The sequence below is a fragment of the Microtus oregoni genome, unplaced genomic scaffold (genome assembly GCF_018167655.1).
Source record: "Microtus oregoni isolate MIOR12 unplaced genomic scaffold, Mior012 000000F_ref0000247, whole genome shotgun sequence".
Classification (NCBI taxonomy): Eukaryota; Metazoa; Chordata; class Mammalia; order Rodentia; family Cricetidae; genus Microtus; species Microtus oregoni.
In genome coordinates, this window is record NW_024543059.1 from 77479602 (window position 1) to 77496788 (window position 17187).

General features: G+C 41.9%; 1 protein-coding gene across 9 annotated transcripts in view; it reads right to left on the reverse strand.

Annotated features, from left to right (window-relative positions):
• Window positions 1-11885, reverse strand: part of Camk2d (calcium/calmodulin dependent protein kinase II delta) — a 248479-nt gene extending 236594 nt beyond the window's left edge. For 3 of the 9 annotated variants that reach the window (XM_041653892.1, XM_041653883.1, XM_041653841.1), the window contains exons 1-2: window positions 10831-11878; window positions 9211-9305 (exon numbers count right to left, since the gene is read on the reverse strand). In XM_041653892.1, the coding sequence (XP_041509826.1) occupies window positions 9211-9305; window positions 10831-10895 (160 nt within the window). In that variant the 5' untranslated portion in view covers window positions 10896-11878. Of the gene's footprint in view, window positions 1-9210; window positions 9306-10830 lie in introns of all 9 variants that reach the window. The other 6 variants (XM_041653901.1, XM_041653850.1, XM_041653866.1 and 3 more) reach the window with 4 other exon arrangements.
• Window positions 11886-17187: the final 5302 nt, after the last annotated feature.

The following is a 17187-nucleotide window of genomic DNA, read 5'->3' on the forward strand; positions in this document are numbered from 1 at the left end:
ATATTAATAAAGTTTCTGCAAAAAATAGAAAAAAAAGAACATACTAATAAAAACTCCAAATACTTTGCATCTTTTGAAGACCTTAAAGGAAAAGGTTAAATGATATTTTATTATTATTATATGCGTGTGAAGGTCAGAAGACAACTCTGTGCAGTTGATTCTCTTCATTCACCTTTACATGGAGTCAAGGGATCAGATCAAACGTAAGTTTCCAGGCTTGTGGGACGGGCACCTTTAACTACCCAGGCATCTGACCAGGCCAAAATGATACATTAATACATAAAAAAATGCCTTCTATTTTATGAGTCTATATTATAGAACACAAAACAAAATGCAATTAACCTGTATCTTGAGTGTGTAAGTTTTCCATTACTGAAGATCTCCCCGTTAATTAAAAATCAACTGGAAGGCTGATAGGGGTTTCTCTCTGAAAATCACAAGGGACAGTAACTGATGCTGGACAGAGAAAAGATAAAAGAGGAGCAAGTAGCTAACAGACAGCCTCAAAAGAACAGGACACAGCCCAGTCAGAGTCAACTAGAGACTTTTGAGCCCTTGAAAATTGTTTCATAATTAAATATATATATACACACACAGAGACATATATATATATATTATAATATATATATTAACATTTATGAAATAAAACATTTAAAGCCCTATGTAACCTGGACACCGCTGAGCACCTTCAGTAAAAGATTAACTGTTAACCAGCAGTATCATCACGGGTCATCTGGACACTTGTCCTGTTCCTGCTACACCTCTTTTTACAATGCACATTGAATACAATGTTTTATTTCCTTTCAATTGCTCCATTTTTTCTGTATGAGTCTGTCACACTCAATACTGCTGCTGAAAAAGAAACTGCAAAATAACAAAGCTGTCTTCCTTTTCTCACTGGTTAAAGAAAATGAACCAGAGAACTAGAATAGCTTCCTAAGTACATGTCTCCTAGTCTACCTTTGGTTAAATGGCTGGTTTTCTCTGCAGACACAGGTGCCTTGTTCAGAAGTGATCCTAGGAACGCATTGCTGGGCATCAGAAACTCTTCTGCAATCACTTGCCTAGCATTTGACAACATTTCCACTGTATTATTTTTCCTTCTCGAAAGGACCACACAGTCATCTGAAACTTCAACTGGATCTGATGTTACCATAGCGATTAAAATGCTATCTTTTCTCACAAGTTGAAATTCTAAATGTATTCTCCAAAAAGTATGACTCAAGGCCCTCACTTCAACAGAAATGTAAAAAGGTGTAAGACTTGGTGCTTTGCATAGAGCCAAGCACGTACCAGCATACCAGCGAATAGAGAAGGCTTAAGTTCTGGGTACCAGCAGTCCATGGGGTAGGACAATGGAAAGAGTAAGCCTCCAGAGCAAGAGGAACCGGCTTGAAATTCTCACTCTAGCACTTACTATGGTTTTAAGACAAGACCCCATTCCAGGAAGCCCAGGCTGACCTCAAATTCCTTAAAGAGACAACGATGGTCTTGAACTTTAGATTCTTCTGCCCCACCTCTGAAGTCCTGGAATTACAGGCCTCTACTGTCTCATCTGGTTTATCCCTGTGCTTCCTGCATGTTAGGCAAGCACTGTACCAAATGAGCAACAGCCCCAGCTTATTACCTTTAGCCTTATGCAACAGGTTCAGTTTCCAATTAAAAAAAATGAGATAATAGTATGCTTCTAGTAGTCTGTGATATAGACTGAACAAAATGAAACCAAATGCCTTATGGATGTGCAGCCGTGACACCTACCAGGTACTCTTTAAATAATAGCTAAGACCACCTCATTTTTTTCTAAATCATTATTGATGAAGATGGCATTATTGATTGGGAGAGTAAGAGAGTATCAGAATAGCGCGGGCTGCAGCTGAATGCAAAAACTAGTGCGATTTCCTGCATTTGTGTACAACTACAGAACGGATCTGAACCGGGATCAGAACAGTTCTGTCAGCTGAAAACTGCCCTGCTTTACTTAAAATGATTTCATCCCAAAGAGCCGAGTGACAGCTCAGTGTAGAGCTCTTCTGGCTGAGTGTGTTCAAGGCTCCTGGTTCAGTCCCCAGCAGCACAATGAAACAAATAAAATAGCTGGGTGTGGGGGTTCATAGTTATCTTCCCTGCACCGAGGAGACTGCCGAGTTTCCTATGCTGTTTGAAGGTACCCTAATCCATGTGCTGAGTTTCGAGTCAGCCTGGACATCAGAGTGAAATCCTGTCTCAAAATCTCCCAAAAACAAAAAGTAAACTAAACTAAGAACAGATCATATTTAAAAGGAAAAAAAAGGTATATGTATGAATAATTTCAATAAACCTACTGCAGTCATACAATGTCATTTTCTTTCTAATCAGATATTTCAGCATTCTCAACAACTTCCTCAAATTGCAGAGCTGGGCCTGGCAGTGGGGCGTTGTGACTTTAAGCCTCTTTTAAATCCACGTTAGGAGAAACAGTTTCCCTTGATTTTCCCAGGAAGAACCCATTTTTCTTCTTTTAAAACCCTATAGTATGTTATTCTCACTAGATTGTAACGCATTGTATCTTCTATGAAGTCTATGTGTGTAATCTTTAGTTTCCTATGCTGTAATCACGCTCGAAACGTATCCAACGCTTACTTAAGCAAATCATGTGAACTCGTTTAATAGCCTGTAGAAGGAAGTGAACTATAAGTTGTCAATAGATAGACAGGTGCTAAGTATTAAGAGCCTGCTAATACCCCATCTATTCAGGGTGTTTCAGGGCATTTCACTAAATGTCTTGTAGCAAACTGTTTAACATAGATCCCTATGTAAACAACCATTAATCAACTGCCAGTGAAATACAAAACACATTGTAAAATATACTGCACCCTAATAAAATGGACAGGAAGGGAAAAGGCAAATCTAGAGCACTATGCATTGGCTCAAGGCAAAACTTTTAAAGATAAGATGTAGGGAAAAATCCCAATAGGATTGTGAGTATATCATGATCAACATAAAAGGGATTCATAAGGAATTACTTATAAGCTGGAGAAATGGCTTATTGGGTAAAGATGCCTGCCACCAAGCCTGATGACCTGAATTCAACACTCAGGAACAACCTGGTAGGAGAGAACCCACTCCTGAATGTTTGATTTACACAAGCACCCACATGCTTGTAGGTGAACTATCTGTTGCTACTTGTGGATGAACTCTCTCTCTCTCTCTCTCTCTCTCTCTCTCTCTCTCTCTCTCGCACACATAATAAATACAATATTTTTTAAAGGTAACTTTTTTCACATTGATTTTATTGAATATTTCAATGAAAATGGAAGTGTTCACCTAAATGTATGAACAAAGGTATTTTGTTGGTGAACAGTCTCATACAGAGAGACAGTGACAATATTTTTAGTATCACAGAGAGGTACCTGTGTTACAGTGTTTATTAAGTCTTATTATTGGAAAGCAGAAAATCTGGATATAGACTAAAATATTTTAATCATTTAAATAGTTTGACTGTCAACAGTAATCTAATTCATTTCCTGAAGAAAATAGATGTCCAATATTAAGACCCACATAACAATATATAGATGACATAAGAAAATAGTGTTCTAAATCGTGATGCATATAAGAACCACAGAGACTGGCAGCATGCACAGGGCCTGCACAGGTTCAAGCCAGATGGGGTCCCAGCACCAAGAGGGGGAACTGGACACAGGCTCCCACCCCTAATGGACATCTGCTTGGAAAGGAAAAACTTAGTTTTCTTCAACAGAGTTTCACTGGGTGATGAACTATACTTAAAAACAGGCCCAAAAAAAAAAAAAATAAAAAAAAAATAGAAAAAAAAAACAGGCCCCATGCCTAGCAGTAGACGGCCAACACAAAATGAACTCAATGGTATTTTTATAGACTTTTTCCTACTATGGCTTTGTTTGGACATTTTACGTCTTACTGGTTTGTGCTTGTAAATTGAAGCTTCTGATTTTGCTGTTTTATCCGTTTTGGTTGAGAGGGGTTGTGTGTTTGTTTGTTCCTGTATTTGTGTGTGTGTGTTTTATTCTATTCTAGTTTGTTTATGGTTTTTGATTGTTTGTTTTCTGAAGAAATAAAAAGGTAGGAGCTGTGTGGATGGGGAGGTGGACGGTCTGGGAGGAGCAAGAGAAAGGAAAGCATGACCTGAATATATCGTATGAAAAAAGTTTCAGTATAAAAAAAGGATATGGAGCTGGAGAGGTGACCTAGCAGGTAAGAGCACTTGGTGTGCGAACAAAGGACCTGGGTTCAGTTCCCAGTACCCACACGGTGGTTCACAAACATCTCCAGCTCCAAGGAAAGGCTGAGGCCTTTTACATCAGATGGCATGTGATTTACCCCCACACATACAGAGAAAAACACACATTAAAAAAAAATCTTTCCAAACACAAAAGTTAAGTATGACTAACCATAGTAACAAGACACAAAGTAATGCTAATAGCATACACTATTTTCAGAACATACAGAACAAGAACAACTTTTAATGCCTTCTTAAATCATTATTTTCAATATTTTACTATTGTTGTTGTTGTTCAATTGGTCCAAAGTGACAAATCAACAAGATAGAATTGAAACTTCATTCAATCTCAGTCTTACTTGTGATTCAAGAAAGTAGGCATAAAATTAAGACTAAGATAATTTCTTAACTGTTTAGATGTTCAAAACAAAAGCAGCAAGCCTCAGTTTTTTGACATCTTTCTTGAAATAAACAAAAAGAAATATTACTTGGGGTATAGCTACAACACTGAATTCACATACATGGTCAACTAGTTTCCTAGGGTCCTGATGTATGTTCCACCTAATACTATGAAATTAGGAACTAACAGAATTAGGATAATAAAATTAAAATGATTTACATTACAGAAATATAACTTGCCAATTTTAGCAATGGAGTAAATGTAAAAAAAAACTTCTATGTCATTTGTTACTTCAAGCTTATAATTAATTTTCCTTTTGTAAAAACAGTAACTATGACATGCCTGGTTATGATGTAGTGAGGGCTTTCCAAGGATGAAAACACGTGTTAGGAAATGAACATCAAGAAATCATCACCATGACTGAAAAGTTTTAAAACACGAGGGAGGGGGACTTGATTGGGGAAAGGGGGAGGGAAATGGGAGGCCGTGGCGGGGAAGAGACAGAAATCTTTAATAAATAAATAAATTAAAAAAAATTATCAATGAAAAAAAACCACACCATCTACCACATGAACTGTCCCTGAAGGCTCTTGGGGTCGGCACCACCAGCCGACTGGGGCCTACACCACTGTCTTCCAATCACCTAGCAACAGCTCACAGCCCTAAACATGCCCAGATGATGGACAAAATATCTACACTGCAACAAGTTAGCATCTGATAGATACTAACCTAAGGGCTTGGATCAAAATGTCAGCATAGCCAGTTCCTATGATGAAAAACCAAGACACGTTCTACCATCACTACTTACTAAATATCCCTAATTAAAACAACTTTTCAGAATTTGTAAGCCATATATAAGGTATCACATGTTGACTATGCTTAGGAGCTTTTCAAAGAAGTTTTAACAAGCTACCAAATGAGTATACTGCGCCCACTGACCTACATCCTCAGTAACACTCCCACCAAATGTACTGTGCACATATGCAGATGAAAACACAAAGAAATTCTTCAACAGACTCTGGGTCTCCCAAACGCGGTGTGTGTGACTAACGGTGAGAGAAAATGTAACTGAAACTGTCTGCTGAAAACCCAGTGCAGGCTAGGCACAGCAAAAGGCCCGAGTGACAGCGGAGAGGGATGTGCAAATTTGTGCAGGAATCCGGCCAAATGTTTGGCACTTTCCCTCATAGCCCTGGATTTATTGACAAGTGGCACTTTCTCTTTCTGTCTGTTACAGCTAACGAGCCTTAGTTGAGAGCCGATAACACAGCTCAATGGTAGTGTGTTTGCCTAACATGTGTGAGGCCCCAGGTTAAATTCCCAGCACAAAAGGAATTTAAAAAAAAATTAGTTGAGTGGTAGAAATATCCTTGTCTTTAAAACACACAGCCTTAAGAATTAGATTTACAAAGGCATGCTATATTAAATAATATAAACAAAAAATTGCACAAAAAATTGTCCATTTCACAAAAGTGTCTGATGGAGTTCCCAAAAATTTATTTTCTTGGAAAAAATTAAGCATACTATATTGCACTGAATTCTATATTTGCCTTTGAATGTTTCTCACTGTAAAAATTTCCTGCAAAAAACATTTATACTAGATTATTGTAAAATGAGTGTTAGTAGTTATGTATTTTTAATATTTATTTTTATGTGTGCAGATGTTTTTCCTGCATGTAAGTCTGTGCACCACGTATGAATTGTTCGCAGAGATCAGAAGAGGGCCTCAGATCTTCTGGAACTGGAATTAGAGACAGTTCTTAGCCACCATGTGGATGCTGAGAATCAAACCCAGGATCCTCTGCGAGAGCAGTCGCTGCTCTTAACTGCTGAGCCATCGTTCCAGCTTCCAAAATTTGTTTTTTAAAACACAGTCTCTGGATAGACTTGACAGATTACAGTACGGGCTGGTTCTCAGAAATTAACGAAGTACTTAACGACTTTACAAATAAGTAAATAGTAAGCACACTTCATTCCAGATGCTTTGTCCTGAAGCGCTTCAATGTCCTCAAAGCCATACACTTGAATGTTAAGTCAAAGGTAAAAGCATGGCATTTTCCTTCAAATAATCTGTAATCCAATATGGAAACAATTCAAACAAACATATACAGTGCAAAATAAAACTATTCTATAACCACCTTCAATAGGCGGCTATCACATAAAGTTGCCCAGCATTTGATAAGAAATGACTATATTCTTTACATATGAGTGTAATAAGTCAAACCGGCAAGACACTTTCCAAATTAAGATACAGTTCTCACAAAATTCACTAACTCCCTGAAACACACCATGGGACTCATTGTATAAGTTTTACCGTTTTATTGATGAAGAATCTGAGATCTTAGAAAAGTCTATGTCTGGATCAAATTTACACACTAGGCAATTGAGTTACTGTTTCAAGTGGGACACATCAGAACTGTCACTGGATCGACAATTCTCAAGTGCTTTCACTTTAAGTAAGATCTTTCAAAAAAAGTAAAGCAATTTAAACATTACTACACTCCTATCATATAATAGTAGTGGTTGATACTCACTAAGTGCATACGCTATAACAGACACCACTCTGCACTATACATTAAGGTAATCAGATCAATCAAAACCCTGTAAGAAAGGGCTCGATCTCACCCCATTTTGCAGATGAAAACACTGAGGCTCAGATTAAAATGGGTAAACTTCCTAAGATCACATGGCTAGCAGCTACAGGAATCAGAACACATCATTCCCGGACAGATGTTGTTCTTGGGAGGGGAAGAAAATGCAGAGAAAGAGGCTGGAGAAGGCTCAGCAGACAAAAGATCTTCCTGTTCCAACGGGGAGTAGGAGCTTAGTTCCTACTATTCATGCTTGAGGGTTCACAGCTATGGGAATCAGATGTGTCTAGCCTCCAGGGCACCTACACACACACACACACACACACACACACACACACACACACACACAACTAAAAATAATAAAAAAATAACTGAATAGTAGCAAAAAAAGATAGGAAGAATGAGTACAAGCTCAGCTTGAGCAGATGAGGGAAGGAATGGCATTCTACAGGTAGAATGGCACAGAGAGGAAAGAGGAGGAGCCAATCAGCCCGGGGCACTCTTCTCTCATAGAGAAGAGAATGAGCAAGACTGCAGGTCTGATATAGGGAGTATGGGAAAAAGAGGATAAAAAGTGTTGACTCTAGTTAATAAAGTTAGTAAAAGGGACTACCAGTCTCATTGGTCCTGAGGTGAAATTTAAAGTCATTACTCGGACTAGGCATGGTAACACTCTCCAAATCTGATAGCCCACCACGGGCAACGTGCCTATCACATCAGAGAAAATAACACAATCAGCAGGAAAAGTCTGACTGGTTTCAGTCTTCTTCTTTCCCTTAAACTGCCATTTATACTTCTGCACCCCTTGTCATTCTTTCAAACCTTCCAATGGAGTGGAGACAGAAGGGGAAATGTAATTAGCATAGCTTGTTCCTCATCTCCCCAGTGCTGGCGGGTAGTTTAGCATATACCTTTCTCTGAGCTACAGCAAATCAGATCAAGATAATAGATACACTGAACCCTACAGCGCACCTTAAAAGTAGGATTTGTAAATCCATTTACCTCAGCGAAGGACAAGAGCAATGCTATCCAGACATCCTTAAGTGGCATGTCTTAAAAGATATACTCAGTGAGGAAAACTAGCTCTAATGGAATTTCCTCTCATTACTTAAAATAAACCAGGTCACTGAGATGGGATGCAGTATGGTATTCTGCTCATTTTGATTTCAGTTTAATTCCATCAAACCATAAATCCCCATGGAAATACCTTAGGCACATGCCTGTAGACACTGCGATGCCCAGCATTTCAGCATACGTGTTTTTGCATGATTTCAAACAAAATGATTTTTAAAAAACGTGAACACATGGCTCCAAGTTGCTTTTTTAAAATACTTATATCAACAGCTTTAAGTATGAATTATCTCCATGGCTATAAACTGCAGGTATAAAATACATCGCATGATCTGGTGGGAAATGTAATTCAGAAGACCAAGTTAAAGGCCTAACCTACACACATCAAAATTAAGCTAACTTCCTAGACAACAGCAATGGTCTTTTTTTATCTTGCCAAAGCCACTGAAGTTAAATATACCTCAATGTATTAAGTTCAGCTGTAAGTACAACTGCAATATACATTCAACTGAACCATGACCTGTTTTTCATCTCAGAAGTGAAAGGGAATTATGTCGGTTATGAGACTTACATTTTTTCCATTGTAAGATCCTTCTGAAAGTTATTTCACACTAGAACTAAAAGCAAAATGCACTTCGTGGCATTTACTTGCTTTGCAAAATATTTATTTATGTTACTGCTCATAAGACAGCATTTCAATCAGTCACTGATAACAATTACATTTTTTCCCATTTACTTTCAAAGTGTACAGACCCAGAGACATTTGGCAACGAAAAAAATATCAGTATGTAATATGACACCTAAGCTTAAAATTCAATTATAACTACATGCTATATTTACTTACAAGACAACACCAATCCACACAACAAATACAGAATTAACATGTGTAAATAAATGTGGTTTAAAATACCCACCCCTAGCAGAAAGCTTTTTGGTGTTGATAATTTTGGCAGCATACTCCTGTCCAGTAGGGATCTTCATACATCTTCTCACCACTGAGAATGCCCCCCTAGAAACCAACAGTCAGCAAGTCAGCAATATAATCAGATCCAGTATCCTTTTAGAAACTTACAAACCTGAGCATATTTGTGAGTCTTGAGCAGTCTGTGAAATATCAGCATAATAAAAACATTATCTAGAAAACAAACAATTATTTCTAGATGTTGAGGAATAAAAAGTAGTTTTTAATTGCCTGGAAATACACATTATTAAAGGAAATGCCAATTATGACCACTCTTGTTTGCACATGAAATTTGTGCAAACATTTCACAAAACACCAAATGCTCAGAGCAAACCCTGCAAAGAGCAAAGCTGGGAACAGGGGAGGAAAAAAATAATCTGCTGCCTGTTTATTTCGGTAGGAAAAATAATTAACGTGGCTCCAAGTAAGTAAATATGGCGATTGTTTTCATTACAACATAAATCTGGGGCTCACTGGTGCTTTACCAGATCCTGGGGTAAGGTGATTTCTCTGCCTGGTTTGGGCTGGGGGAGGGGAAGAGATTTGAATTAAGCTGCTCTTCCGACATGTCTCCATGTTTCAACAGCAGATCATCTATAAAGATATCATTTTTATTCCATTAAAAATGCTTACACTTCCTTTTATGCAACTGTGGGAACCCATGGCACACACAGAAATGCATCTTTTCCCTAATTGTCGAAATTAGCGATAGAAGAACTGTTTTGAGGTTGGATGCTTGGCAAATCAGCATTCCTGGCTGGATCTCTGTACAGATCTTCTGTAGGTACCCTGTCCCTCCTTAACAAGAAGTTCTGGCACTTAAGTGGAGGAGGTCGTTTTACGCAACCACAAGGCTAGGCTACCTTGGGAAGCGCTTTCCTGAGCTCCAGAGAGGGGGCTTTTCCGCTGCCTCAATAAAAAAATCTCCGATAAGATGTGCACGTACTTAATCCTATAAGAATGATGGTGAGCGAATCCTTTAGTGCAAAGAATAGCGGATATGGGGCAGGGGCGTGGGTTCTGTTGGGTGGCCCTTTTCCTGGACAGAACAACTATTTGGATGCTGAACTAGACTCTCCACCAAGCCAAGTTGAACTTTCGGCATCGATAAATATGGCACCATCTCTGAGAGCCAGTGCTCATCAGCTCATCCGAACCTGGGTCAGACGGCAGACACACCGACCGCGGGCTGAACAGGAGACATCTATTTACCGAAAATGTGATAAAGGTTGCATTTTTGCATGCATCTCCTTTCCTCTACGAAGATCACACACACACACACACACACACACACACACACACACACACACTCGCGTGCGCGCACACTTCCCAGGATGACAGCTACAACTGCAGAGATCGTAAATTCACTAAGTCTCCTGTGGAGAGGTGGAGGACCCAAGGAGGTGGGCTGGGGTTTCGAGGCACCCGCCACAGTGGGGCAGGGATTTCCTCCCCTGTGTGCCCCACCCGCACCAAGTCAGGGGTCCGTCACCCCGCTTCGGCCTGCGGGCTTACTCTCCCCCCACGGGGAGCACGGGGGTCGCGGGAGGAGATGCCAGGCAAGGACGCTTACTTTCCGAGCTCCTCGAAGAGCTGATACTCGTCGGTGAACCGGGTGCAGGTGGTGGTCGAAGCCATGGCGGGGTCTGGGCAGTGCACCGCTGGCAGAGAGACGGGCGACACGCGAACAGACGCGGCTTCCCGGGACTGGCGCCGCCGCGCTGTCACCCGGGGCCGCCCTCACTTTCCTTGTCCGAAAGTAGCTCGCCCGCGAGGGAGTGCGCGCAGGGGCGGGGCGCGGGGCGAGGTGGCCAGACCAACCCGCGCCGCCCGCGATCCCTCCTCCTTCTCCTCCTGCCGCCGGGGCCGCGGGGCAGAGTGCTCCAGAAAGGAGTCGAGGGGGGACCCGCAGGAGGGGTGGCCGCTGACACCGAGGCTCGCACAGCAGCTTGGCGCAGCGCCCGGGTTGGCGGACGAGCGGCGACCGAGAGTGAAGAGCCGGCCGGCTGCTCCTACGAGCGGAGGCGGCGCTGGTGGCCCGCGCTCCCCACGGGGCCGCGAGCCTGGGAACCCGCGCGGCGACCGAGTGCGCTCAGCTCGGGCGGGCGAAGCTGGCGGCCGCAGCTCCTCCCCGGCGCCTCCTCCCGCCTCTCCCCGCCCTGCGAAGCCCCCTCCTCGCCGGCCCTACACCTCCCTCTAGCGACTCCAGCCGAGTCCCTCCGGGCTGCTCTCCTGCAGCCGTCTAGGGAGACCGCAGGGAGGGGATGTGCAGAGTGGCTGGGGAGCGCGCTTAGGGGACCGGGGTGCACCGGGATGTCGCAGTGACCCACGAGGGGTCGGGAAGATGAGGGACGACTCGCAGCTCCCACACCGGGGACATCTCTAGGCCGGCCACTCAACCACGGTGCCGGGGAAGCCGAGGGAGGGATGCAGCCGCTGCATCAGGGCGCGGTTGGCATTTACTGCTCCCCAGACCCGGGTCCCACGCCCCCCCCCCCCCCCGGGTCGCAGCGATGCTAACCCTGGCCACCTCTGCTGCGCCCCGCTGTCCCTCAGCTAGGGGCGAGGATGGCCCGGGCGCCACATTTCACTTCAGGTTTTACTGTCCCCCTCTTCGCCCTGCTCTCCAGTTGTTTTCCTGACTGGGGCAAGCCCCATAAGCCCTTGCTTGGCCATAAATCCTAACATAATGAAAGCAGAAAGTCCAACACTCCACCACACCTTCCTGCCTCTCCCGAGTAAACTCCCCGGTAACCTCAGCAAGTTCTGATAGTAAGCAGGGCTCTCGCGAGACGTCCCACTCGGCTGCCGAGGGGGTGGGGCGGTAGGAAGGTTGGCTGCGGGTCACGCGACCCAGTGGGGGCTGACGTCATTGGCATCACGTGAGCGTGGCCAGCCTGTTTCACTTTGCTAGGGGAGAAGGGAAAAAGAGAGGGGACATCCTGAGTTCTTGGCTTCACGTTCTCACAGAGCAGGCCGGGTAGGGGCACAAGAATGCACCCCCGACAGTGGCTATCCGGAAAGCCTCTAAAGAGTGCCAGGGTGCCTGCTCTTGGGATCTGCCACTGTTGTTTAAAAATTAGCCTGGAGAAAACACTAGCTTGTTAGATAGGTTAAGTTGTCACTGGTTGCTAGGATAATTTCTGGGTATTTAATAAACATGGCAATTGAAGAGAGAGGCCTACAGAAAACAGAAGCATCATGAGCAGGGTTTTTTTCTTTTCCTTTTTTTTCCCTGCTTTTTGTTCTACAGGATATCATGAAATCCTGCATTCCTATTGCTAATTTGCTCGTTCTTAGAATTACATCAGGCACTTAAGATTTCACAGCAGAAAGGTGATAGATAACTTTCAGTTATGGCGACTGTATAGACTTTGTGGCCAGTTCTGAGACGCTCTTTGCTCACTGACACACATGTTCCTAATTCTTTGATTTCCTGTTTTAAAGAATGCTATTCTGCCTGAACTCAAGTACTCAAGCTAGTCAGAAAATCTTTAAATGCTTTTCTGTTGTAGGTTTTTCAAATATTGCTCATACTTCCAATAGACGTCTCCCACTCAACACCACAAGAAGATAGTTTTTGGGTTGAGTCATCATTCAATGTCTGCATTGCCCATGAAAATGTCATTTGCTGGCCTATTTTACTATAATTTTCCCCTCGGGTTTACTTGTATCTTTTGTTCTTCTTCCCATGCATTAGATTCCTACTGCGGGTTTTTGACATTGCCAAGCACACGGGGTCTGCACATGTCCCATCTATTCTGTATCCTACCTGGAGACCTCTGCTATTCAGTTGTCATTGTGGAACACTGTTAAAGGATTCTCGAAAGTTCTCTGATTTTTATGTAATTTTGATTCATTTTTGATCTGCATTGTGGTCTCATTAAAATATCCCTTTTATTTAACTTTATTTCAGTTATTTCTGAAGGTCAGACCTCCTTAAGACACTAGCAGATTGACTTTATTTTTTTTTTATTCTGCTTTAGCACTTTAGGAAGAGCTGCAAAACAGAGTCAAGTTTTTAGAAGATATACTTCTAAACGGAGTGACTCTGGAGGTTATTACATTTAGTGAAGCATCCTTACCTGACTATTCCAGTGAACAAAGAAGAGAGGAAGACTAACAAAGAAAGGGGGGTGTTAAACCAAAAGATAATTCACAAAGCTTGTTGTCTTAGTTAGGGTTTCCATTGTGATGAAACACCATGAGACCAAAAGCAAGTAGAGGAGGAAAGGGTATTATGGGATATTTGTACACTGTGTGAAGATATATTGCTGAGAAGGTATAATAAAGAGCTGAATCAGTGGTGATGATGCATGCATTTAATTCTAGCACTTGGAAGGCAGAGGCAGGGGGATCTCAGTGAGTTCAAGGCCAGCCTGGTCTATAAAGCCAAGTTCCAGGACATCTAGGACTGTTACATTGAGAAATAATGTCTTACAAACCAAACCAAAAGAGCTGAATGACTGATAGCTACGCAGGAGGTATATGGGAGGGACTTCTGGGAAGAGAGAGGAAGTGGGAGGAGAAAAGAGTTGTGAGTGAGATACCAAGTGACACAGAGAGGAAGCAGGAGGTACAAGATGAAAGAAAGGTAAAAAGCCACATGGTAAAATGTGGCCATAAAGGCAGGTTGGTTTAAGTTACAAGAGCTAGTGGGACAAACCTAAGCTAAGGCTGAGCTTTCATAATTAATAATAAGTTCTGTTGTCATTTGGGAGCTGGCTGGTAGGACAGAGAAAAAACTCATTACAAAGGGGTTTATTTGGCTTACAGTGCAGAATTGCTCTTCATCTCCAAAGAAAATCAAGACAAGAACCCAAACAAAGCAGGAACCTGGAAACAGGAGCTGATGCAGAGGCCATGGAGAGGTGCTGCTTACTGGCTTGCTTCCCCTGACTTACTCAAAGTATAGGTGGGGTGATGAGAAGAGGAGAATTCTGGGAAGAGAAAAGACTCAGTCTGCAGTTGTCACAGAGAAAGCCAGACACAGAAGAAGTAAGATGAGAACACCTCACTGATAAAAGGTCCAGGCCACGTGGCTAACACAGACAAGAATAATGAGTTAATTCAAGATGTAAGAGTTAATAAGAAGCTAATAGTCCAACCAGTTTATAATTAATGTAGACCTCTATGTGTTTCTTTGGGGCTGAACGGCTGCGGACCAGGTGGGACAGAAACCTCTGTCAACATGCGGGCTCCTTTAAAAATCAAAATGTATTGTAAATTAAATATGTTCTTCAGGAAGGAAAAATCAAAACACCATCACAATCTGAACCAAGCAAAACCAAGCTACAAATAACTCAGTCCAATTATCTGGGATTCACTTACAATCTTCTAGTCTCTTCAAAGGGCTCAGGTCACTTCTCTACCTCTGCCCTCTGCACACACACAGCTTGTCTTCTAGGATCTACCTAACTCCACTCCACTGTGCTACTGTTCTTGATGGTCATCCCATCATCTCCAAAACGTAGGGTCTCTTGCTGCAACAAAGCTGTACTTTCACTAATGGCCTCTCATAGACTCTTTTCATGGTGCCAAGCCTCAACTTTTTTGCTTGACCCTTCAATCCTGGTCTTTCAACTGCTATTGAGGCTGCACCTCCACCTATGTGACCTCTTCTGACCTCCCACAGTGCCAATCCTCAGCTGTTCTCCATGACTTTTTCATGCCTTCAAAACCAGTACCACCTAGGTGATGCTTACACATTACCAAGTCCTGCTGCCAACATAAAGTACAATGGCCACCTCTGAAACACAGCTTCTCTGTGCTCTCAGGAAATACTTCCCCAAAGATTTCACCTCAGTGATGCTGGTATCTTCTTAATCACTGCTAACTTTTTAGTTCCACCTGAACAGCATCAAACATCCCGGTCATGTAAAGGTTTCACTTTAGTACTTCTGTTATTGTTAATCACAGCTGATTCTTCAGTTCCAGCCAACCGGAACCACAGACTCTTAATTCAAAGTAACAAATGACCCTGATAGAGTCTTTAAACTTCCCTCTGAAACTTCACAAGCCAGGCCTCTATCCTCTGCCTGCTCTCCACATTCTTATCTTCCATGTTACCCCAGAGCTCTTAACACTTGGGTTCATCTAGCCCAAAGTTCCAAAGTCCTTCCGTAATCCTCCCAAAAGCATAATCAGGTCTGTCACAGTAATAATCCGCTGCATTGGTATTAAAATAGTAAGATATTTTATTCAAACTGGACCCATGATGTAACCTAATCTTTCAACTCTGATTTAAAAGAGGACAAGCAGAGATTTATAATCAAGGAGGATAGCAGAGACCAGGAAGTGTAAATACTGAGCATTTTCTTCTGCTCCTCTCATTTGGTACTTGGAATTAAAAACTGCGATGCTTCAGTACTCTCAGAATGGACAAGTGTTGAATGTACTTAGTATACTAAGACTTAGCATTCTTTAATTATTCTTCATACAAACTTTTCATGAAACACAGCTCTTACCTCAAAGAATTTATTCTGGAGCCAGATATGGGTGACCGTTGCCCAGGAATGCAGGTTACCATTCCGTATTCCAATGTAGTAGTAACAGTTTAATAAAGTCTTACGGTAACAGAACAAAGTAAGTCGTAAATAAAGACATTTTCCAAGGACATTGATGGAACATATCATGTAGGCAGATAAAGAAAAGAGGAAATCTCAGTTCTGCGCCTCAGACACTGCCTGGTGTCATTCTTAGCCTTTTGATTGACAGAAACAAAGGGTCTACTTGTACATTCTCAAAGATTCATCTAATAGTCACAAAGATATTATGTCACATACAGAGGTGAATGACAAATGATTATTGAGGGCCAACATAGCCCAAGATGATGTGTAATTAGACCCCGGCCTTCACCATTTCAACCTCTTCACAATCACTAAAAGTCTAATCTGATTCTGGCCAGGTAAGCAGAGGTGAGGAAGCATGCTGGATTTGTCTTTCTGAGCCTGGGTTACCTCCAAGTATTGTACTAGTTTAGAGTTCCATTCATTTTCCTGAGAATTTTATTAAAGATCTTAGAATTTAGAATTGAATTCTTCACCTTATTTTTATGATTAGGTTTGTACTTTTCTGGCAGGGAAGCAAATGACAAAGAAGTAAGAATAAAAACTCAGTTATATTGACTTCATCAACCTTTATGACGACTTTAAGGAGTCTTGTCTCAGGTAGTTTATTCCCAACAAATTCAAATACAGTATAATTTGGAAAAAAGTTTCCTGTTGTAATATAATCCCCAATGCACAAGGAAGCATTATTACATCGAAATTCGACACAGGGTATATGTCATTTCTTCTGAGAATATGGGTTCCAGAGATAGACTACAAGTACTAGCTTACAGGTCGAAGAAGGGACTGGTCGAGGTCATACAGATATTGTAGTGTTCATTTGGGCTATTAGCCACCTATGGTCCTTGTTGAGCGAGCTTGGGGGAGCCTTTGCAATAAGGGTCTTTTATCCTGTTAGGTATCTCTAGTCCTGGTTGTGGGAGCTTGGGGAGCCCCTGGTTATAAGGGTCATTCATATTACTAGCTACTGTTGGTCCTGGTTGTGGAAGCTTGTTATTGCCTGGCCCAACAGGTAACAGAAATCATGAGACTATTAATTATTTCTAATCCCTAGCTTTCTGGATGAAAAAAAAACTGGGTTTTAATCTTTCCTATTATAAAGACAATCCTGCATGCTTAACATTTCTTTCTCTGGTGATCTGTGGGAACAAGTGCTGGGCACTCCAAACGCTTTATATAGTGCCCTAAATACTGTGAAAAATACTGCTTATTCCTTATTTGTTCATCATACTGTCAGAATGTCCCAACTCTTCTACCTGGTCTTGAAGCTTGGATACTCTGTCCTCAACTTGACCTGTTCTGCCGATGAGGCCTTCCACAGAGTTTTAGTTTGACTGAACATGTTCATTTCTAGTCTTTCA